General features: G+C 40.8%; 1 protein-coding gene and 1 long non-coding RNA gene across 2 annotated transcripts; one reads left to right on the top strand and one right to left on the bottom strand.

The window, feature by feature from the left end:
* Positions 1-578: 578 nt before the first annotated feature.
* On the bottom strand, positions 579-2,797 carry LOC139558431 (uncharacterized). The gene is made up of 2 exons (XR_011671576.1): positions 2,394-2,797; positions 579-766 (listed from the first exon to the last, which is right to left on the bottom strand). It is a non-coding gene; the product is annotated as an uncharacterized lncRNA (long non-coding RNA).
* LOC139558429 (stathmin-like) lies at positions 1,192-7,644 on the top strand. Its single transcript, XM_071373557.1, has 5 exons — positions 1,192-1,350; positions 3,312-3,358; positions 3,928-4,100; positions 5,950-6,141; positions 6,602-7,644. The coding sequence occupies exons 2-5, from the start codon at positions 3,340-3,342 to the stop codon at positions 6,671-6,673; spliced, it is 456 nt and encodes a 151-aa protein (XP_071229658.1). The 5' UTR covers positions 1,192-1,350; positions 3,312-3,339; the 3' UTR covers positions 6,674-7,644.
* The last annotated feature ends 17,276 nt before the right edge of the window (positions 7,645-24,920 follow it).

The raw sequence follows: 24,920 nt of genomic DNA, 5'->3' as shown, positions 1-24,920 counted from the left end.
TGTGTTGTTGTATGTGTCGAACTGCTTTGCTTTATCTTGGCCAGGTCTCAGTCGCAAATGAGAACTTGTTCTCAACTAGCCTACCTGGTTAAATAAAGGTGAAATAAAAAAATAAAAAAAATATAACATGATGCAGCCACCACAATGCTTGAAAATATGGATAGTGGTACTCATTAATGTGATTTATTGATACACCATCCAAAGTTTAATTAATAACTTCACCATGCTCAAAGGGATGTTCAATGTCTGCTTTTCTTTCTTTATTTTTACCCATCTACAGTACCAATACGTGCCCTTTTTGTTAGTCATTGGAAAACCTCCCTGGTCTTTGTGGTTGAATCTGTGTTAGAAATGCACTGCATGACTAAGGGACCTTACAGATAATTTTATGTCTGGGGTACAGAGATGAGGTAGTCATTCAAAAATCATGTTAAACGCTATTATTGCAGACAGAGTGAATCCATGCATCTTACGTGATCTGTTAATCAAATTTGTTTTAATCAAATTTTAATTTAATCAAATTTCTTATTTAGCTTTGCCATAACAAAGTGATTGAATACTTATTGACTCAAGACATTTCAGGTTTTTATTTTTAATGAATTGTTAAAAACAAACAGACAGAAGCTGACTTCTTTCAGGATTGGGGGTGTAGTCCTCTCAAGTCCTCTGACGTCAGACAAATGGTTGATAAATGATGTCTGACTGCAGCTTTCTGTCTCTGGAGGAAATATGGGTCATTCCATGGATCCTTTGCAGTCATATATCTCTGTGTGATAAAAAATAAAGTAGGACACAATAACAGTCATGACTATGGACGATGTTGCAAAAAATAAAATAGTGCAGACAACGTGATGAAAAAGTTAATAAATCGTATAGCTACCCTACAGTCCTCGAGAGCGCACGGTCGAGAACGTGCATCTGGTTAGTTGGAGCTAAACAATGAAGACTTATGTAATGGTGCACACCCTGAATCATCACACACTTCATTCAAGGGCTGACTGACTGATGTAGGTCAAAGACACACTTTTGACATTTCTTCCCCAAAATACACATTTTTTATCAATTAAATTGAAACAATCAATTTATATGTTCATTCAAATTTCATTATTCATTACCAAAGTAATTGAAATGTTAGGAAGATACTCGTCTGCCTGTGTTGACGTCTAGAAAAGACTAAAACTACAACTACCAGGAGTGCGGAGAGAGTAATAAACAGCCAATAGAATTGTAGAATTGGCTTTGACGACACACATTTGGGGCTTTTTATGCGCGAACTGGCCATGCTCGAGCATAGAATTCGCGGTTAAAGTCTGGCTGTTAAGGAGAATTTTGTTTCACTGTGTTATTAAGGTGGGTGTAATATAGCTAACGTTATCCGTACCAAAAATATGACTTAAAGATTGTAATTGTAGGTAATCTTGCCTGATTTATGAAAGTACTGGTTTTACCTTAATTTTTTTTTTGTTAAGTGGTGATCGAATGCGTTACCTCAGTTTCAATCCTGGCTAAACGATATCGGTTCTTTTTTTAATATATTTATTTGTTTTAACGTTAACTAGCAACCAACCTACAGTAACTAGTCAACGTTTAAAGGTTGTTGCTCAGACATTGGTAACTTAATGTCTTTCATTGATGCTTTGGTGAAAAATGTATGCAATTGTAAAAAGACCATTGATCTAATGGTGGGTGACTTGTTGTTCCACAGTAACGTTAACCATATTTGATCTGTTCAGCTTCAGACTGTGATTAACGTTAATTGTCGTTTACCAATGGGTGTTTGTCTTGACACTACTTGCTGGTTAGGGATGCACACTTGATAGCGTGAGGCAAATTATTTGATTGATTACACGACGTAGCTAGTGAAGTCATGAATTTATAAAAATAATATACACACGTCGCTTTGAATCTTTTAAATTAGCAAATTTTCTACTTTGGTCAGCCATCAACTGATGCGCCTCCATTACTTTTTAAACATTTGGTTTGCAGGGTCCTTTGCAAAATAAACGCTACCATCCGTATTTGAAGCTTCCAGTCGCCATTAACAATTATCAGCTTTTTTGACGTTTTAAATGATTTCTCGTTAAATGTTCTGACCTATTATTAGTTTAACTTAGTTGTGCACTTGGTGTCGTGAGGGGCAGCATGCGAATAGCTAAACGGGCGGAGCTGCCTTGAACACGCGCTCCTCTTTGTTTGCAACTGGTCTCATTGACGTTCATTGCAATCAAACAAAAGAGCCATTGTTGTGCCACTAACTGATATTTTGGAAGCTATACGACCTTTTTGTTGTGACCCTGAAACGTTACCTATTGATTGTCAACCTCAAGACAACAATCAGAGCTTTTTGATTGCTGCAGGTGTCCCTCCCAATTTATCGTGATCTGTTTACACACCTCAGCGTCTTTGTCTGTCCTTTAGCAGCACCATTTCAGTCAAATTCCTGTACATGCAAATGTGTGCGACGATTAAAGGCGATTCTGATTCTTCTTGCAATTGGGCGGTTCAAGTAATACGTGCTCTCGAATTTGCGGCGGTTGGAACTTATTTCTTTTTCTCCCCCTGTGGCTTATAGTTAGTTCGCTATGTTCACACGGGTGCACCGTTGCAGCTTGTGTTGAATGTCTTCTGCTGAATCTGCTTGAATATTCATAGATTAGGTTTGTTGGCGTCGTCTGTAGGTTATAGCTGCCAAATATCTGCAGCTTCCCAATCGCATTTTCAATACCATGCAATTTTGGAAAGCTCTAGCCTTTTTGTTCTAGCCATGGCCTGTTAGTTCAAAGTATCCATGCAACAGAAGGGCACTGAGCCGCTGTAGATGGGCATTGAAAGGGCCCCTCGCCCATCTACAGTAGTATATTATTAATTGCACGTGGCTATCACTTGCTAATGTAGTTTAATGTGCCATGTAGTTATTTAGCTGTGAATGAATACCAGACAGTTTTTAAAAAATGGGCTGTATTAATAGGGTGTTGCTTGTTGTTGAACATGACCGAAGGATGTCGCCACTGAGTGGACCTTGTTTTGCTTTACCCTCCTGTTTAGTCAGTCTTCCACCTAAACACACAGTAAATTGTGTTTCTATCCCACTAGAGGGTGCTAGTGATTCAGGCACTTTGTAAAGATGAGATGAAGTTTCATCCAGTCCTTGGGAGTGGGTGTAGCTGGTTCTTCATGTTCAAGGACGTACTAATGCATTATCAAGTGTTGGCAGGCTTGGTTGTTGGGGTTAAGGCCGGGTTACTGTAAAGGCACTGACAACTGCTAGTGTTAAAAAGGCTAAGTAAATGTGACTGAGAACTTTCTTCCAGGTACATTGACTTGCTGTCCACTGCTGAAATGGCCACCTCCTGCGGAGGTAAGTTGTGATTTTGAAAGATGTGAAATTAATTGTTTCTCACCCCTCTCCATCTGAAAGAAATGACCAAGTGGAAGCCAGTCTAATGATGCGCTTCCACTGTATTGTTTTGACCAGTCACGTCTATTCCCAGCAATCCAGGAGATGCAGTGTCTTTTGGAAATGGGGGAACCCTAGTTAAATGTCCACACAGTGGCCTTCTCTCTGTAATGTTCAGTTTCCTGTCCTCGTCCCTCATTTGGAAATAATAGTTTTTCATTTTTACTGAACAAGTGCCACATTCCCTTAACTGTCAGCCTACATGTATCCCTCACCTGGAGTTCATATGTTTGTGTACTGCTTTCTAGTCATGGATCATTATATAACTACTGCTGATGTACAGTTTCTAGTCATATGCTGGCTATACACTTAAAATATATTTTCTGGCATTGCTGCTTCTGATTTCTTAAATTTTGGATTATGTGCATATTGTTTGTTATTGCGCTGTTGAAAACACAAGCAATTCGTTGCATCTGTGGCCCACCAATGAACTTTGATTAATAACAAATGCATAATTTGTCCGCTCATAGATATTCAGGTAAAGGAGATTGACAAACGTGCATCTGGCCAGGCGTTTGAGGTGATACTGGGTGCTCCAGCTCCAGACGCCAAGGGAGAGTTCCCTCTGTCTCCCCCCAAGAAGAAGGACCTGTCCCTGGAGGAGATCCAGAGGAAACTGGAGGCTGCAGAGGAGAGGAGGAAGGTAGGTCGTGCTCCAGTTAAAGATGCTAGACGGAAGTTTTGCTTATGGGTGTGCTCTTGAGCCAAAAGGGGTCCTCTAAAGGTAAAACTATTGTAAAGAAAAAAAGGTCACATACCCTCACCCATGAATAATTGTGTATATTGTTATCTAAAAACAAATTTGGGGGGGTGAAATCCTAGCCTTGACTGGCACAATTTTGGGGAATGTATTTACTAGGTGTGGGAATAGCAAGGACAATAGGTTATTATCATGACATTAAGGTGGAAAATGTCAAATGCGGGTATATTTTGTCTTTGATGGTTAAGAAAGTTCACCAGCCATGTTGGGTGGTCACACAGAATTTGGGAAGTTTTTCAATCCAAAGCCCAAATATATATATATATATATAAGTTTTTCAATATTAGTTTGCTGTCTGCAACTAGCACAGACAAAGATTACCACAGTAATGGACTGTCCCTTAAAGGAGCAGCTGAACACTTTCTCTCCTAATGATGCAAATATTTGGGGGTACAATGTGCTTGAGCATGGAACACCAAAAATATTTCAACCATTAACTTTTAGTAATTGTATTTAAAATGAACACTTCTGTGCTCCTTTAAATGTCAGATTTCGAATCCTGAACTAATAATGCAGCTAATTTATCACTCAGCATTTTGTGACACTGATTCTTGATGTTCAGTTGTAGAACTGTTTTACTAGATAAAATAAATACTATTGTAACATGTATTGGCTAAAAGACTTGTCACAAATTGAATTGAGCAGGATACTACTTTTTTAAAACTATGATAGTCAGGTAAGAACAAATGCTTATTTTACAATGACAGCCTATCCCGGCCGAACCCTCCCCTAACCCGGACGACGTTGGGCCGATTGTACACTGCCTTATGGGACTCCTGATCACGGCTGGTTGTAATGGTGCCCAGTATCAAAGCAGGGTCTGTAGTGATGTGTCTAGAGGTCGGCAGATTATGATTTTTAACGCTGATAGCGATTTATTGGAGGACCAAAAAAAAGCTGATGCACATGATTTAAAAAAATATAAATAATTCCCGGGGTGTGTAATTATTGTAATTTCCCACCCTGCTTAGGTTACATTATGTATTGTGTTTCTCCTGATTCAATACTGGTTGTTTCAATATTCCAGACATATTGTTCACCATATGTCTGCTGCAGATGGACAAGACTGAGCCACAAAACGAGTTTTGATCAGTCATGGAAATTAAGTGCTAGAAACATTGTCTCCCTAGTTAAAAAAAAAAAATAAAAAGGCACACAAGCTAATGAACAAAAAATACTGTAGTTTTGGTACCACCAACTAGTGTACAAATAGTTTTGTCAATACAATATCACTAAATGATATCCTGTTTGGATCCCAATAAATATTACTATATCCCGAAATGTAACTACCTTAATTTTTTTACATTTTTATCGCTAGTGTGTGGATACACGTTAACCTTTTGCCATGATGCATTACATGCCTCTATGCCTACGATTAACTAGATTCAGCTGAGGGTTGTGTTTTGAAGTGGCTAGTCGGGGCCCGGAACATAATTACAAAATTTGTAGACTGCAAATTGACCGACAAGCCCAAACTGATTTTTGACTAAACCTAATCCTTGCTTATATATGTATAGGATTACGTGTCTGAGTGGTAATACTTTGGAACGATTTTCCTAAGTTAAAATCACTTGGTGCTAGTTGAGTCATGTCCAGCCTCAACTTTATTTACTCTGAACTTATTTGGCCTGGGTTCCGCCTTTTTGGGGAGCCCTGCTTGACAGTCTATTGTAGTAGTCAAATGTTTTGTTGGGTGTCTGAATCAAACTCTCCCCTTTGCGCCATCCTCCAGTCCCATGAAGCCGAGGTTCTGAAGCACCTAGCTGAGAAGAGGGAGCATGAGAAGGAGGTGCAAAGGAAAGCCATGGAGGAGAACAACAACTTCAGTAAGATAGCTGAGGAGAAGCTTAACCAGAAGATGGAAGCCAACAAAGAGAACAAGGAGGCCCTTCAGGCAGCCATGAGCGAGAAGTTCAAGGAGAAGGTATGTTGGCCTCTTGATATCTTTTACATGCAAACCAGTCTTTCAGTGACAGTCTGACCCTGCTACCAGTTGTTTTCAATGGAGGACACAAGACATCTGCTAGTGTGTCTTTACTGCGTCAAGTCATTGTAAAGAAGCTAGCTACATTAGCCAGCTAAGTTGGCTGGCTAGCTAAAGTAGTGAGGCTATTTTGCTGTGCTCCCCATAGACTGTCTAAAACACCATTCATTTGAAACAGCCTACACTTATCTCTGCAAGTGATTTGAGTTGGGAGACTTCAGAAGTTATCAACATTTTGATTTCACACAAACAGTTAACACCAATGTCACTGGTCAACCATGACAAATTGGTGATGGAAAATATGAATGTATGTTGTCACTGACACAAGTTGCCCTTTGTACGGTCTGTTTAAATGTTATTTTGAAGGATATGTCACTTTTGAACTTCTATTTGTTCTCAGGACAAGAAACTGGAAGAGGTGCGGGCCAAAAAGGAAACCAAAGAGGGCGGTGCCGAGACATCAGAAAACTGAACTTCTGTCTATTGGGGATTGTATACTAGAGGGTTTTTTACATATCCAAAGATTGATTTATATTTAGTTAATGGCCAGTATTTTTGTCTTCACCGCCACCCACCTATTGACGAAAATAATAAAGTTCTCCCTGTTTGTGAATTCAACTTCTCTCCTGCTATAAGTGTACTTGCATTAGTTTTACACGTGGCTATTTTTGTCCCCTTGTTGCTTCTACTCCATGGTGGTCTGCAAGTTACTAACCGTCAATTCCTCAAATGCATTGGAGAGGATCTAAAGTCCTTTTCTTTAGACTTCCTCAATGAAGCTTTGAGAGAAATTAAGGAAGCAAGGATTTGACCACTAGTGACCATTTCATACACAGCCCATTTCTTTGGCTATTTAGCGTTTGTCATTGCATCTTCTGACCTAATGAAAAATAGCAGTATATGTACTTATCCTTTAAGGAAGCATGTCTCTATGCATAGGTCCTCGACATGATCTCTTCCATAGTGCTGCTTTGGAATCTTGTATCTGTTACACCTGGCTAATAGTTGATCAATGGTTGTTGATCTGGGTTGGTAACATGTTGATCAATTTCACCTTTTTCACAGCAGGTGTAGTATCGCACCTTTTACTATTTCGAGAACTTCTAGTCTTGCTCTTAAAGGACTGTGGCATCCTGATCCTATTCCCTAATGCACTACCCAAAAGTAGTGCACTGAATAGGGTGCCATTCAACTCACCCAAGTTTAATCTTTGTGCCACTGCAGGTTTTTTGCTTATGTAAAGTGGGGTTTTGTCTCAAAGCACATGACTTTGTTCTATTGTAGGTCCATGAATTAACTTTTTTTTTTTCAGGCTTGTGTATTATCTATGATGTTCCTGGAAGACTGGGTCTACACATGGAATGCACTTTGGCATCTCAATAGATAATGTTACTAGTTGACTTAACGGTTGTACTAAAAACAATAAATAATACCATTGTCAAACCCCCTTCCATGTGTGCTTTATTGATACCTGTGTTGCTTCAGATTTCTGCCGTTTGAAGCCCATCCTTTGATACGTAGAACAGGTTATTGTATTCTGTGGATCTAGCTTCGCTGGAATCCACACTACTGTTTCTGTTTAGATTCCAGGCGACAGTTTATTTTTAACTAGGTAAGAACAAACTTATTTACAATGACTGCCAAACCCAGATGATGCTTGGCCAATTGTGAACTGCCCTATAGGACTCCCAATCACGGCCAGATGTGATTCAACCTGAATTTGAACCAGGGACTAGTGAGATGAGTGCCTTAGACCTTTGTGCCATTTTAAACAACCAGTATTTTCATATCACCCAAAGGTCAAGGAAGGATGTTGGGTTTAAGCTTTGACAATGTAAATACACACAAGGACCAATTAGCCTAGCTTAATGCTTCTCTTGACGCTTGTGATGGCTTGTCAATTAGTGTGGTTTTCTACTCCGTGCGCCATCTAGTGGGGTTTGGGAGGGTGGAAAAGCACTGGACAGTATTCACCACTTTTTTTTATTTTCTGTGTCAGACTGAAGGGACAATGAACTGGAAGGATATTTTTCCAAGATGAGCAGTGGTATAATGTACTTAAGTAAATGTCTTGGTGTAGCTGTACTTTATATTTGACAACTTACTCCACTACATTCCTAAAGAGGTGTACTTTTTACTCCATTTTCCCTGACACCCAAAAGTACTTGTTACATTTTGAATGCTTAACAGGACAGAAATGGTCCTATTCACACACTTAAGAGAACAACCCTGTTCAACCCTACTGCCTCTGATTTGGCAGACTCACTAAACATATTTCATTTGTAAATGTATGTTGGCTATCTGTAAATTAAAACCAGAATCATGCAGTCTGGTTTGCGCAATATGAGGAATTTAAAATGATTTTTACTCTTGATACTGAGGTATATTTAAAACCAAATACTTCCAGATGTTTACGCAAGTATTTTACTGGGCGACTTTCACTTGAGTCATTTTAAATTAAGGGATCTTTTACCTTTACTCAAGTATGACGACTGGGTACTTTTCCCACCATAGAATAAGAATCGATTTTTGCACAGTTGCTGGGAACTGAGATGCATTCTGCCCTAGCTGCATTTGACCGTCTCGGCTCCAAAGAGTTTAGATTTGGTTGCATAAAATATCACTAGCGTTGTCATAGTAATGTTCTCTGCATGGAATGCAAACAAAGGAACCATAAATATCAGTTTGAGCAATGCGGCTTCTCCCCCTGGTGGGAGTTGATAGGTTCACAGCTAGGGATGGAACAATACTTTTGTTTAGTGCATGTGGACACCCCTTCAAATGAGTGGATTTAGCTATTTACCGCCGTTGCTGACAGGCGTATAAAACTGAGTACACAGGCATGCAATCTCCATAATCAACTAAGTGCTGTTATGGTGAAGTGGAAACGTCTAGGCTCAGCCGCGAAGTGGTAGGCCACACAAGCTCATAGAACGGGAGGGCTGAAGCACGTAGCGGGTAATAATTGTCTCCTCGGTTGCAACACTCACTACAGAGTTCCAAACTGCCTCTGGAGGCAATGTCGGCACAACTTTTCGTTGGGAGCTTCTTGAAATGGGTTTCCATGGACGAGCAGCCGCACACAAGCCTAAGATCACCATGCGCAATGCCAAGCGTCTGCTGTAGTGGTGGAAAGCTCGCCGCCATTGGACTCTGGAGCAGTGGAAACGCGTTCTCTGGAGTGGTGAATCACGCTTCCCAATCTGGCAGTTCGACGGACGAATCTGGGTTTGGCAGATGCCAGGAGAACGCTACCTACTCCAATGCATAGTGCCAATTGTAAAGTTTGGTTCCAGTGAAGGGAAATGTTAACGCTACAGCATACAATGACATTCTATACGATTCTGTGCTTCCAACTTTGTGGCAACAGTTTGGGGAAGGCCCTTTCCTGTTTCAGCATTTCAATGCCCCCGTGTACAAAGCGAGGTCCATACACAAATGGTTTGTCGATCGGTGTGGAAGAACTTGACTGACCTCAACCACATCGAACACCTTTGGGATGAATTGGAACGCTGACTGCGAGCCAGGCATTATCACCCAACATCAGTGCCCGACCTCACTAATGCTCTTCTGGCTGAATGCAAGCAAGTCCCCGCAGCAATGTTCCAACATGTAGTGGAAAGCCTTCCCAGAAGAGTGGAGGCTGTTATAGCAGCAAAGGGGGGACCAACTCCATATTAATGCCCATGATTTTGGAATAAGATGTTTGACGAGCAGGTGGCCACATACATCTCAAGAGGTCCAGAAGAAAAAGTACTTATTATCTGTCATATCTAGGAACACATAATCTAATATTGCATGTCGCTAGCTGTCAATCATCCACTCTCAGGTTGACTCCAAACAATGGTAAGTCATTCTGGAAGATTTTGGGGAGCAGTAGTTCCGCTGACAGACAATCTTCACATTTCTTCTGCAAGGGACCTAGGATGGTAGACAGATATGCAGCGTTTTAGCATGCATCTCAAGCCACACAGAAGTAATGTCCGGAGGCCATCATGGAGAGTGCAGACTGCAAAATACTAACAGCACATAGGAATATTGAACATGGAAGTAGCATAGTAAGACCATTAGGTGGCAATGTTTCACTTATTTCAAGAAACAGCACTATCTAGTCTCTCATATCTCCACTCTTTTCAGGATATCTAAAATATTCACCTTCTCCTTTCATCATATTAATCTCAAATTTTCCCTTTGAGACATCCATCTCTCACCTTATCAACAAACAACCATTTTGTCAAAGGCTATATTAACAAGTCTGGAAGATAGGAGAAAAATGTATCCACCATTTATGAGCACTTTCATTTGAGGAAATGGAAAATATAATTAATCCCTGGATGGCTGCCAAGATTCTAGCTAAAATCTAATATCAATAATATGACTTGATGAGGCCTTATGTGAAGGTGTTTCTATAGGAATTGATCAAACCCATGGTTTTTCCTTTCGACCCCATGGTAAACTGGAAGATTCTAGGTAATATTAATCTAATGTCTATGTGAACATGATGGCCCTATGTGTCAGTGTTTAGTTAGTTCAACTATGGTGTCATGTTCCGTTTGACCCCTGCAGTCGTTAACTGAAGCGAAGGTCACTTGGTCCAGAGGTTAGTTGGCCGTATGCAGCAGGTGTACACCCAGGTGGATAGTTCATGTATTTCCAGCTATACAGAAACGTCACTCAGATCATGTAGAAAACGCTGCAATATTGATGCTCTCCATAGGTCAGGTAGAAGCCGATGCTAGGCTGATGAGACAGTGGATTGCGCAGTCAGATGGAACAGAGTAAATAAGCATTTTAACATCATAGATTTTGCAAGTGGTAACTTGTGGAATAGACACTGGCTGGAATGCAGTTTTAGCCAATCAGCATTCAGGATTAGACCCACCTGTTGTATAATTAAGCAATAAGGCCCGAGGCGGTTTGGTATATGGCCAATATACCACGGCTAAGGGCTGTTCTTAGGACACTGCTAGGACACAGCTCTTAGCTGTGGTATATTGGCCATACAGTATATCACAAACCCCCGAGGTGCCTTATTGCTATTATAACCTGGTTACCAACGTAATTAGAGCAGTAAAAATAAATGTTTTGTCATACCCATCGTATATGGTCTGATATACCACGGCTTTCAGCCAATCAGCATTCAGGGCTCGAACCACCCAAATTACAAATTCAGATAACATGCTCTGGGTGGAGGAAAAATAAGGTACAAACAAAAAAGGGTTGAGAGAGGTATGTGGATATAATATAGCTAGAATACCGTGAAGTAGAATTGGATGTGCTGTTTGGTAAGGTACTCACAGTATTTACAGTGCCGCCAGAAAGTATTCACACCCCTTGACTTTTTCCACATTTTGTTCTTACAAAGTGGGATACAATTGAATTAATTGTAATTTTTTGTCAACAATCTACACAAAAATACTCTAACGTTTAAGTGGAAGGAAAATTCTAACATTTGTAAAACATTCATGAAAAATAAAACACTATCTTGATTAGATAAGTATTCAACCCCTTAATCAATACATGGTAGAATGAACATTGGCAGCTATTACAGCTGTGATTCTTTCTGGGTAAGTCTCTAAGCGCTCTGCACACCTGGATTGTGCAACATTTGCGCCTATTATTTTCACATTTCTTCAAGCTGTCAAATTGATTGTTGATCATTGCTAGACAACCATTTTCAAGTCTTGCTATAGATTTTCAAGCAGAAAATCTATTTTTGCCTAAATAACATACCCAAATCTAACTGCCTGTAGCTCAGGCCCTGAAGGAAGGATATGCACATTCTTGGTACCAATTGAAAGGAAACACTTTGATATTTGTGGAAATGTGAAAGGAATGTAGGAGAATATAACACAATAGATCTGGTAGAAGATAATACAAACAAAAGACGAACTGTTCATTTTTATTTTTTTGTACCATCATCTTTGAAATGCAAGAGAAAGGCCATAATGTAATCTTCCAGTTCAGGTGCAACTTAGATTCTGGCCACTAGATGGCAGCAGTGTATGTGCAAAGTTTTAGATTGATCCAATGAACCACTGCATTTCTGTTCAAAATGTTGTATCAAGACTGCCTAATTTGTTTATTAACAACTTTTCATGTTCAAAATTGTGCACTCTCCTCAAACAATAGCATGGTATTATTTCACTGTAATAACTACTGTAAATTGGACAGTGCAGTTAGATTAACAAGAATTTAAGCTTTCTGCCAATATCAGATAGGTCTATGTCTTTGGAAAATGTCTTGTTATTTACAACCTCATGCTAATCGCATTAGCCTATGTTAGCTCAACCGTCCCGTGAAAGAGACACCGATCCCGAAGAAGTTTTAACAATTAAAAGCATTCCCATAACTGTGACGGCAGATCCTGGGAGACGAGAAGCAAGTACAGGGAGTGAATATTTAATAAATAACAGAAATGAAACAAAACACGGACAGCGTCTGAACAAGGGAATCATAACGACATTAATGCTGACACGGGGATCAAACTGAGGATTAGACATATATAGAGGAGGCAATCAATAAAGTGATGGAGTCCAGGTGAGTCCAAAGAAGCGTTGATGTGCGTAATGATGGTGACAGGTGTATGTAATGATGAGCCGCCTGGCACCCTCGAGTGCCAGAGAGGGGGAGTGGGAGCAAGCGTGACAATAACATGATGCAGCCACCACTATCCTTGAAAATTTGGAGAGTGGTACTCAGTAATGTTTTGTATTGGATTTGCCCCAAACATAACTTTTTGTCCTGAACACAAGGTGTTAATTGCTTTCCACATTTTTTTCAGTATTACTTTAGTGACTTGTTGCAAACAGGATGCATGTTTTGGAATATTTTTATTCTGTACAGGCTTCCTTCTTTTCACTCTGTGAATTAGGTTAGTATTGTGGAGTAACCACAATGTTGTTGATCCATCCTCAGTTTTCTCGCAAAGAAGGACTCCTATTGGTAGATGGGTAAAAAAAGAAGAAGCAATATCCCTTTGAGCATGGTGAAGTTATTAATTACACGTTGGATGGTGTATCAATACATCCAGTCACTACAAGGATACAGGCGTCCTTCCTAGCTCAGTTGTCGGAGAGGAAGGAAACCCCTCAGGGATTTCACCATGAGGCCAATGGTGACTTTAAAACAGTTACAGAGTTGAATGGCTGTGATAGAAGAAAAGAAAACCTGCCTGGTCTTTGTGGTTGAATCTGTGTTTCAAATTCACTGCTCAACTGAGGGACCTTACAGATGTTATGTTTGGGGTAGAGAGATGAGGTAGTCATTAAAAAATCATATTAAAGACTATTATTGCACACAGAATGAGTCCATGCAACTTATTATGTGACTTGTTAAGTACATGTTTACTCCTGAACTTATTTAGGCTTGCCATAACAAAGTTTTTGAATACTTATTGACTATTTCAGATTTAAAAAATGTATTAATTTGACAAATTTTCGAAAACATAATTCCACTTTGACATGGGGTATTGTGTGTGGGCCAGTGACAAACAATCAACATTTAATCAATTTTAAATTCCGGCTGTAACACAACAAGATGTGGAAAAAGTCAAGGTGTGTGAATACTTTCTGAAGGCCCTGTATCATGCATTTATTGTTATGGTGTTTTCAGAGGAACATCTTAAAAACTCTGACACATTTCTGCCTCTCCCTTTGTCAGGGGGTAGTTACACTGTGGGTGTATGAGAAAAGGAACTGTAGTGTAGGTAATGTGAGGTTAGGATTTGAGCTTTTATGTTCCCTCTTCATTAAATCATAGCTACATGACAGTGCTCTGAAAGTGCTTTTACAAAAATCTATTTGTCAGCACTGTAATTGTACATTTTCTTTTGGACAAAAGAGTGAGAGAAAAGACAGGACTTGAACAATGGAGAACAGGTCATCCTTATTAAGTTAAATGTTTTGGCTGGTTCAGTTTGATGTTTTCTGTTCTACTCCTCCCAGCCTAGATGCCTGTTAACGTCAGACACGGGTGATTCCCTTCAGGGGGATGGGATGGGACTGTGTGTGTGAGAGGGCATCCATGTTACATTTTTTACAATTTACTAATTTAGCAGACGCTCTTATCCAGAGAGACTTACAGTTAGTGCATTCATCTTAAGATAGCTAGGTGGGACAACCACGTATCACAGGCATAGTAAGTACACTGCTGGGTGGAGGGTCGAGGGTCAAGTGCAAGTGTTGGTTCAGGAAAGTTTTTAACCAATGACTCACGTAACTTCTGAATATAACAAATATAGTTTGTACCTGTTGATTTCTTCTAAGTAAATGAATGTGCTTTTCTCTAAAGTATTATGGCTACCTGCACTGGTCGTTCAGTTGTTCACAAAAACACTTAACAATTAAAAGTAATTTAGTACTTTCTTTAAATGGAGCTACATTATTCTGACTTCAATAAGGAAAATATTCTAACACACCTGTACCTGTTGATTTCTTCTGAGCTGCTTTGTGGAATCATGGAAAATGTAATTGCAGAGAACCCCTACTGCGCTGTATAATAGACCAGCTGAAAAAGTAATTATCGTAATCAAATTCATTCTGTCTCAGCCGGAGTCGTATCAATTGCTTTGTTTTGTTATATTGACTCTGGAGACAGAACAAAGAACATAGAGCTTTTAACAGTAATTAACTATGCTTGATGTCTTTGGATCACAGCTCCTTGTACCGAACCTTCACTTCACCGTATGTCATAATGTAAAATAACTTGGCTGTCTGTGGTAAGTGCTCCAAATCAAATAAAATCTAATTTTATTGGTCACATACACATATTTAGCAGATGTGTTCAGTAGGGTCAAATGGAATGGCAATACCCTTGTTATAACTCACTGGTGGGCTTAGTTTATACAAAGGTAATTTACATTTACATTTAAGTCATTTAGCAGACGCTCTTATCCAGAGCGACTTACAAATTGATGCATTCACCTTATGATATCCAGTGGAACAACCACTTTACAATAGTGCATCTAACTCTTTTAAGGGGGGGGGGTTAGAAGGATTACTTTATCCTATCCTAGGTATTCCTTAAAGAGGTGGGGTTTCAGGTGTCTCCGGAAGGTGGTGATTGACTCCGCTGACCTGGCGTCGTGAGGGAGTTTGTTCCACCATTGGGGTGCCAGAGCAGCGAACAGTTTTGACTGGGCTGAGCGGGAACTGTACTTCCTCAGAGGTAGGGAGGCGAGCAGGCCAGAGGTGGATGAACGCAGTGCCCTTGTTTGGGTGTAGGGCCTGATCAGAGCCTGAAGGTACGGAGGTGCCGTTCCCCTCACAGCTCCGTAGGCAAGCACCATGGTCTTGTAGCGGATGCGAGCTTCAACTGGAAGCCAGTGGAGAGAGCGGAGGAGCGGGGTGACGTGAGAGAACTTGGGAAAGTTGAACACCAGACGGGCTGCGGCGTTCTGGATGAGTTGTAGGGGTTTAATGGCACAGGCAGGGAGCCCAGCCAACAGCGAGTTGCAGTAATCCAGACGGGAGATGACAAGTGCCTGGATTAGGACCTGCGCCGCTTCCTGCGTGAGGCAGGGTCGTACTCTGCGAATGTTGTAGAGCATGAACCTACAGGAACGGGTCACCGCCTTGATGTTAGTTGAGAACGACAGGGTGTTGTCCAGGATCACGCCAAGGTTCTTAGCACTCTGGGAGGAGGACACAATGGAGTTGTCAACCGTGATGGCGAGATCATGGAACGGGCAGTCCTTCCCCGGGAGGAAGAGCAGCTCCGTCTTGCCGAGGTTCAGCTTGAGGTGGTGATCCGTCATCCACACTGATATGTCTGCCAGACATGCAGAGATGCGATTCACCACCTGGTTATCAGAGGGGGGAAAGGAGAAGATTAATTGTGTGTCGTCTGCATAGCAATGATAGGAGAGACCATGTGAGGATATGACAGAGCCAAGTGACTTGGTGTATAGCGAGAATAGGAGAGGGCCTAGAACAGAGCCCTGGGGGACACCAGTGGTGAGAGCACGTGGTGCGGAGACAGATTCTCGCCACGCCACCTGGTAGGAGCGACCTGTCAGGTAGGACGCAATCCAAGCGTGGGCCGCGCCGGAGATGCCCAGCTCGGAGAGGGTGGAGAGGAGGATCTGATGGTTCACAGTATCAAAGGCAGCCGATAGGTCTAGAAGGATGAGAGCAGAGGACAGAGAGTTAGCTTTAGCAGTGCGGAGCGCCTCCGTGACACAGAGAAGAGCAGTCTCAGTTGAATGACTAGTCTTGAAACCTGACTGATTTGGATCAAGAAGGTCATTCTGAGAGAGATAGCAGGAGAGCTGGCCAAGGACGGCACGTTCAAGAGTTTTGGAGAGAAAAGAAAGAAGGGATACTGGTCTGTAGTTGTTGACATCGGAGGGATCGAGTGTAGGTTTTTTCAGAAGGGGTGCAACTCTCGCTCTCTTGAAGACGGAAGGGACGTAGCCAGCGGTCAAGGATGAGTTGATGAGCGAGGTGAGGTAAGGGAGAAGGTCTCCGGAAATGGTCTGGAGAAGAGAGGAGGGGATAGGGTCAAGCGGGCAGGTTGTTGGGCGGCCGGCCGTCACAAGACGCGAGATTTCATCTGGAGAGAGAGGGGAGAAAGAGGTCAAAGCACAGGGTAGGGCAGTGTGAGCAGAACCAGCGGTGTCGTTTGACTTAGCAAACGAGGATCGGATGTCGTCGACCTTCTTTTCAAAATGGTTGACGAAGTCATCAGCAGAGAGGGAGGAGGGGGGAGGAGGGGGAGGAGGATTCAGGAGGGAGGAGAAGGTGGCAAAGAGCTTCCTAGGGTTAGAGGCAGATGCTTGGAATTTAGAGTGGTAGAAATTGGCTTTAGCAGCAGAGACAGAAGAGGAGAATGTAGAGAGGAGGGAGTGAAAGGATGCCAGGTCCGCAGGGAGGCGAGTTTTCCTCCATTTCCGCTCGGCTGCCCGGAGCCCTGTTCTGTGAGCTCGCAATGAGTCGTCGAGCCACGGAGCAGGAGGGGAGGACCGAGCCGGCCTGGAGGATAGGGGACATAGAGAGTCAAAGGATGCAGAAAGGGAGGAGAGGAGGGTTGATAATAGGTTAGGAGGGTAATGACTTCACGACAAACCTGATGCAACTCTGAAACCTAACAAAGTGATATAGTACCTTGTATCTTCACTGTGTCTCTCATCAGAGCCAACTCAATCTATGTTTGAGAAATAAAGACGGAACAAAACAAATCACCACACTCCTGCCGGATACCCTCCCTATCTACCCCATCCTCCTTTTATATCTTTATCACACTAAAAGTTGGTAAAACAGGGAAAAATTTGACACAGAAAGACAACCAGCCCAGTGTCTCCTCTAGTAAACAGAAATGCAGGATGAAGTTGAGTTTATCTTGACACTATCTTAATGGAAGTGTCTGAGGAGGGGACACAACAAATAGGGAAGGCTGAGGCTCGAGTTGAGACTGGGGCTTGGGCTGAGACTGGGGCTAAGGCCATACACTCACTGGGGACAGGGTGAGCTATTCTCAGCACCCAGAACCAAATCTCCTGCTACTCTCACAAGAGACGAACGTGAGGTAAGGGGGGATGACGAGCGTGCTGCTGAGAGGCGTCAGTTAAAATATACTTTAATGGATATAAGGAGGTTGAGGGTGTATTGTTGACCAGGAATATCGGTTGAACAGACGATGCGTGGAGATAAGAGGGTGACGTTGACAATGTTCCCAATGAATAGTAAGTATAAGAGGCAGTGAACACCGAGGGGTTGAGGGCCAGTGCTATGGGCGATTGGTAGATGCTGTGGTCAATTTAGTGGAATGACGTTTAGAGGAGGATACGGATCAAAAATAGAGATTCTCCGTTTGTCGAACCACTACCAATCCAATATAGCATCACCATTCTAAACACCTCCTCACTCTCAACCCCCTTCAGTTTCGCCTCTTCAACCCTCAAACCCTCTGTGTAGATCCAGAATAATCTAACCTCTGCCTACACCACATCACTTCACCGAGTGCAGTTACATGCACACAATAATACTATTATTGTGAATAGTCGGGCTATAATAGTTTGTTTAAAAAGTTGACAGGCTTTGCAAGAACAACGATTTCCCTAATATGTTCACATGGACACATCTGAAATCAGCCTTTTTAATGGGACTTAAATAAATGCAGAAAATCGTCAATCAAAAAAACGTTCTACCACAGCGACCATGTTATTTTGGCGAGGCCTATTTGATTCCTAGTTCGTGCATATGAAGTTTGTATGTAAAAACAATTTCTAAGATGCATACTTTGTTTTTCCGAAATCACTTCAGTCACTCATTGGGGAGGCTTGTGCTACCGATGCTGATCATATATACTGCTGGAACGCTGATTAAACTGTGTCAATTTCCTAATAATTCGAAAGATTGCTTAGAAAATCAGGTGTTTTAATCGGCGTATGCTTACTTCGATTTTGACCTTACGCCGATTAAGATAAGCAGAGTAAGGTGTTTACATGACTAATGCCATACTCGACCTAATGCGATAATCAGTTTAATATCGAAGTATTAGTGTGCATGTAAATGTACTCACTGAGGCCCATCAACACTGTTGTATGGTTTACACTTCTCACTACATAAAAAACACATATGCATAGGTGGGTCTATGTACTTCATTGCACTTAAACAGTGGATCACAGTGTGTGGTTCTTTGGAGCTGAAGAGTCTAACAGTACAACAGCAGGTGTAGGAGTGTAACGATGAAGTTTAGATTCAGAGTTCTAAACCAAGTTGGTAGGTTGCCTACAATAGCCTCCAGGTTTATGTGTGGCCTCAGTCATACCAGAACTGTGATGTCTTCCCACTGGCTTCCTCCTACTCAGGTTTTTATTGTGTGATGAGATACATTTTTGCAGTGAGTTTGAGACCTTGTTGGTCTAGAATAGAACTTAGAGCTTTAGAACTTATCTATCTTAGTTTCTTAGTTAAGCAGAAATGTGTTGTTTGTTCTGCTCACACAACATGGAGCACACATTGAAATATGACTTGACTGCCATATGTTTTCTATCTAATCATTTTCAAAAGTTTACACTAACTGTAGATTTGATATAATCTGTTCTGGTACTTAACCTCTAGCTGGACTTCTTCCAAATCATCTCAACTCAAACTAGTTTCATTTTTTAATATATTTTTTTTCAGGGTGGATCAGCTTTATTATTCCAAATAGATTGTGGGTTATATCAATGTAATTGTCTTCATCATTTCCAATCCCCCATTTATATATATCTTTTTAATAAATATATATTATTTTAAATATATATTTTTCAAATATATTTTCCTTTATTATTTTCCCCTAACCTAACCACCCCTCCCCTAATTGGAGTAAACTAATGGACAACAACAATTAGTCTTCTACTTCCAGTTTATACATACTATATACATTTTAAAGACACATATTTTACATTAATTATCTTTTGTTTGTTTTCAGTCCCATCCTCCAGCTACCCTCAACCCCTCCCATCTACTATATCTCTGAAGACCATCCAGTTTTCTATTTGCCATGCCTTTTTTTACTCAAACTAGTTTATGCAAAGCTACTCTGAAAGAATCGCTAGTGCAGTAATTTAAATGTGTTTGTGTGTGTGTGTGTGTGTATGTGTGTGTGTGTGTGTGTGTGTGTGTGTGTGTGTGTGTGTGTGTGTGTGTGTGTGTGTGTGTGTGTGTGTGTGTGTGTGTGTGTGTGTGTGTGTGTGTGTGTGTGTGTGTGTGTGTGTGTGTGTGTGTGTGTGTGTGTGTGTGTGTGTGTGTGTGTGTTTATATGACAACAAGTTGAAGCATATTAAATGGAGCTCCAGTAAAGGGTTGACACTGTGACTGCACAGCTAACAATAGAACGTTTCAACTCTTTCATGCACTGTCTGAATATGCTCTATCAGGTATGTGAAAGATTGTCACGAGAATTTTCAATCCCAATGATAATAACAATCAATCAATAGCTTTGACCAATCCCCGAGGTTTGTAAGACCATGGGTTTAATAATAATTTGTCAAAGACTCAGCTTATGCAAAAGGTTAGTACAGTTTATTCACAAGAACGTTCTGAAGTCCACAATACAAAGACATCCATTTTATAGCGACGCACATACTTCCACACAAACAGTAGATACATACGCACATACATACACACGAACAGTAGGTATCCTACGCACATACTTTATCAATACCCAGCCGACAAAGATTAGGGACCGTGAGAAGCACTCACTGTCCTCCCTCAAATCTCTCAGAGGCCCCTAGCAAGGTCGGCACCGAATTTTGCTCAGACAGTCTGTGTTTAAGATACTATAGAGACATATTGTACAGATATATTGTTTTACCCTAATTCTGACTAAAACTACACACATCATTTATTATAATTTTACTGACTAAGACTACACACATCATTAATAATAATTGATGATTCTAATCAATTTCATTGATGATTCTAATCAATTTCATACGATTATATGGTTTCAGGGTGGAATATTCTAATCATTCATGTAAACATATCAATTCCATTCACAAAGATGTTGGTCATTTTTTCCAGCATGGATAGTCAATGCCTTTTCATACAGAAGATCAGTGTCCTCAGCTGGAGTTGAGAAATTATATTTATTATACCTTCTTCACCAAGTGTCTCTGCCCCACCATTGTAATAATTCACCTGATATGTCCAATGCCAAATCTCCATATTCCACAAGTGTAGTATATATATATATATTTTTTTTTAACGAATTCCATTCATGACCCTTACAATGACATACTGCACCTTCGTTGTACAGAAATGCTTGTACTGTATATATATATGTACTGTATAGATATATATATCTATACAGTACCAGTCAAAAGTTTGGACACCTACACATTTAAGGGTTTTTCTTTATTTTTACTATTTTCTACATTATAGAATAATAGTGAAGACATCAAAACTATGAAACAACACATATGGAATAATTTAATAACCAATAAAGTGTTAAACAAATGAAAATATATTTTCTATTTGAGATTCTTCAAAGTAGCTACCCTTTGCCTTGATGACAGCTTTGCACACTCTTGGCATTCTCTCAACCAGCTTTACCTGGAATGCTTTTCCAACAGTTTTGAAGGAGTTCCGACATATGCTGAGCACTTGTTGGCTGCTTTTCCTTCACTCTGCGCTCCAAGTCATCCCTAACCATCTCAATTGGGTTGAGGTCGGGTGATTGTGGAGGCCAGGTCATCTGAGGCAGCACTCCATCACTCTCCTTCTTACACAGCCTGGGGGTGTGTTGGGTCATTATCCTGTTGAAAAACAAATGATAGTCCCACTGAGCGCAAACCAGATGGGATGGCGTATCGCTGCAGAATGCTGTGGTAGCCATGCTGGTTAAGTGTGCCTTGAATTCTAAATAAATCACAGACAGTGTCACCAGCAACGCACCTCCACACCATCACACCTCATCCTCTATGCTTCATGGTGGGAACCACACATGCAGAGATCATCCGTTCACATACTCTCCGTCTCACAAAGACAGTTGGGAACAAAAATCTCACATTTGGACTCATCAGACCAATGAACAGATTTCCACCGGTCTAATGTCCATTGCTCATGTTTCTTGGCCCAAGCAAGTCTCTTCTTCTTATTGGTGTACTTTAGTATTGGTTTCTTTGCAGCAATTCAACCATGAAGTCCTGATTCACGCAGTCTCCTCTGAGTAGTTGATGTTGGGATGTGTCTGTTACTTGAACTACGTGAAGCATATATTTGGGCTGCAATTTCTGAGGCTGGTAACTGTAATGAATTTATCCTCTGCAGCAGAGGTAACTCTGGGTCTACTTTTCCTTTGGCGATCCTCATGAGAGCCAGTTTCATCATAGCGCTTGATGGTGTTTGCAACTGCACTTGAAATGTTCCGAATTGACTGACCTTCATGTCTTAAAGTAATGATAGATTGTCATTTCTCTTTGCTTATTTGAGTTGTTCTTGCCATAATATGGACTTGGTCATTTACCAAATAGGTCTATCTTCTGTATACCACCCATACCTTGTCACAACACAACTGATTGGCTCAAACGCATTAAGAAGGAAAGAAACTCCACAAATTAACTTTTATCATACTTGTTAATTGAAATGCATTCCAGGTGACTACCACATGAAGCTGGTTGAGAGAATGCCAAGAGTGTGCAAAGCTGTGGCTACTTTGAACAATCTCAAATATAAAATATATTTGGATTTGTTTAACATATATTTAGGTACTACATGATTCCATATGTGTTATTTCATAGTTTTGATGTCTTCACTATTATTCTACAATGTAGAAAATTTGAAAAACAAATAAGAAAAACCCTTTAATGAGTAGGAGTGTCCAAACCTTTGACTGGTACTGTATATTTTTTTCTTTTTAGATTTTTCAGGGGCTGCTGCAGCAACCTCAGCACCCCCTATGTCCCACGGCTATGGGTGCAATTCAATATTAGGAAGGTGTTCTTAATGTTTTGTACACTCAGTGTATAATAATAATAATAATAATACATACCATTTAGCAGACGATTTTATCCAAAGCGACTTACTGTCGTGTGCATATTTTTATTTATATCGATGGGCAAAGCAGGAATCTAATTATTGCCATTAAAAACACCATGCTCTACCGATTGAGCCACACAAAAAAGCCAGGCCAAAAATGTTGGAAAGGAATGGGACTGGGTCTTTTTGACTTAAATGGAATCAAAATGGTGCGGTACCGTTCCAGCTTACTATAATGGTTTTGGTCCTTTCACTTTGAATTTATAGAGAACATTTTAAAATGACATTTACTTTAGTAAATGTTGTGTGCTTGCTAGGCTTGAAGTATTTCTGTTTATGAAAGAGTAGTAGTAGTGATAGTGACGGCAGTAGTAATGGTGGTAGTAGTAGTCATGGTAGTAATAGAGTTGTCATAGGCTGTCAGTTATAGTGACCTATTTTGGGGTGGATTGTAGGTGTGGTTGGCACTATGCATTGGGGCAGGTAGCGTTCTCTTGGCATCCGCCAAACCCAGATTCGTCCGTCGGACTGCCAGATGGTGAAGCATGATTCATCACTCCTGAGAATGCTTTTTCACTGTTCCAGAGTCCAATGGCGGCGAGCTTTGCACCACTCCAGCCGATGCTCGGCATTGCGTATGGTGATCTTAGGCTTGTGTGCGACTGCTCGGCCATGGAAACCCATTTCATGAAGCTCCTGATGAACAGTTCTTGTGCTGACGTTGCTTCCAGAGGCAGTTTGGAACTCTATAGTGAGTGTTGCAACCGATGACAGACACTTTTTATGTGCTTCAGCACTCCGCAATCCCGCTCTGTGAGTTTGTTTGGCTTACCACTTCGCAGCTGAGCCATTGTTGCTCCTAGACATTTCCACTTCACAATAACAGTACTTACAGTTGACCAGGCAGTTCTAGCAGGGCAGAAATTTGATGATTTGACTTGTTAGAAAGGTGGCATCCTATGATGGTGCCACGTTCAAAGTTACTGAGCTTTTCAGTAAGGCCGAAATAAAACATCCCAAAAATGTTTAATATGCACAAAAAACGTATTTCTCTCAAATTGTGTGCACAAATTTGTTTACATCCCCTGTTAGTGAGCATTTCTCCTTTGCCAGCATAATCCATCCACCTGACAAGTGTGGCATATCAAGAAGCTGATTAAACAGCATGATCATTACACAGGTGCACCTTGTGCTGGGGACAATAAAAGGCCACTGTAAAATGTGCAGTTTCTGTACGTCCAACCGCAGACCCATGCCATCCCAAGACCTCCACATCCGGCTCCTACACCTGCGGGGTTTTCTGATCCACGCCCCTAACTTTTTTTGAAGGTACAGTATCTGTGACCAACAGATGCATATGTGTGTTTCCAGTCATGTGAAATCCATAGATTAGGCCCTAATGAATTTATTTCAATTGACTGATTTCATTATACAAAATCTTTGAAATTGTTGCATGTTGCGTTTATATTTTTGTTCATTGTAGTTTATGATGGTAGCAAAAAAGCTGCAATGAAGCAATCTAAGTTGAGTCAGTCTGCATATGCCAATGTGGGGTTGGTGTTTATTGCTGAAACGGATCAAGAGCAGTGGTGAATCAAATTTTTGCCTTTTGAAGACTATGGAGCTTTTATGCACATTTTTTATGATTATTGTTCAAAAAGTACAAACAGCATCATTCAACTTTTTAGTGATAGGGGGCAGTATTGGGAAATGCGGATGAATGACGTGCCCAAAGTAAACTGCCAGTTACTCAGGCCCAGAAGCTAGGATATGCATATAATTGGTAGTATTGGATAGAAAACACTCTGAAGTTTCTAAAACTGTTAAAATAATGTCTGTGAGTATAACATAACTGATATGGCAGGCGAAAACCCCAAGAGAATCCATCCAGAATGTTTTTTGTTGTTGTTGTTGAGGTCACAGCTCATTCAAATGCTTGTTTATGGGAGATTCAAAGGAATACCTCCCAGATTGCAGTTCCTATGGCTTCCACTAGATGTCAACAGTCTTTAGAAAGCGTTTCAGTAATTGAGTTTTTCAAGGTGGCTCTCATTTTGACTGTAGTCTTGTGGCGCGCGTGGATGAGGGCACGCACCTCATTATTTATCTCCGGTATTGAACATACTACATTCCGTCTTAAATTTGATCATTTATTTACATATTAGGGTACCTGAGGATTGATTAGAAACGTTGTTTGACTTGTTTGGACGAAGTTTATTGGTAACTTTTGGGATTCCTTTGTATGCATGTTGA

This window comes from Salvelinus alpinus, chromosome 29 (genome assembly GCF_045679555.1).
Source record: "Salvelinus alpinus chromosome 29, SLU_Salpinus.1, whole genome shotgun sequence".
Lineage (NCBI taxonomy): Eukaryota > Metazoa > Chordata > Actinopteri > Salmoniformes > Salmonidae > Salvelinus > Salvelinus alpinus.
This window is presented reverse-complemented; position numbering and strand designations above follow the sequence as displayed.

Coding starts and splice junctions, on each gene's coding strand:
- LOC139558429 (XM_071373557.1), top strand. Junction 4,101..5,949: donor CTGCAGAGGAGAGGAGGAAG/GTAGGTCGTGCT, acceptor GCCATCCTCCAG/TCCCATGAAGCCGAGGTTCT. Junction 6,142..6,601: donor GCGAGAAGTTCAAGGAGAAG/GTATGTTGGCCT, acceptor ATTTGTTCTCAG/GACAAGAAACTGGAAGAGGT.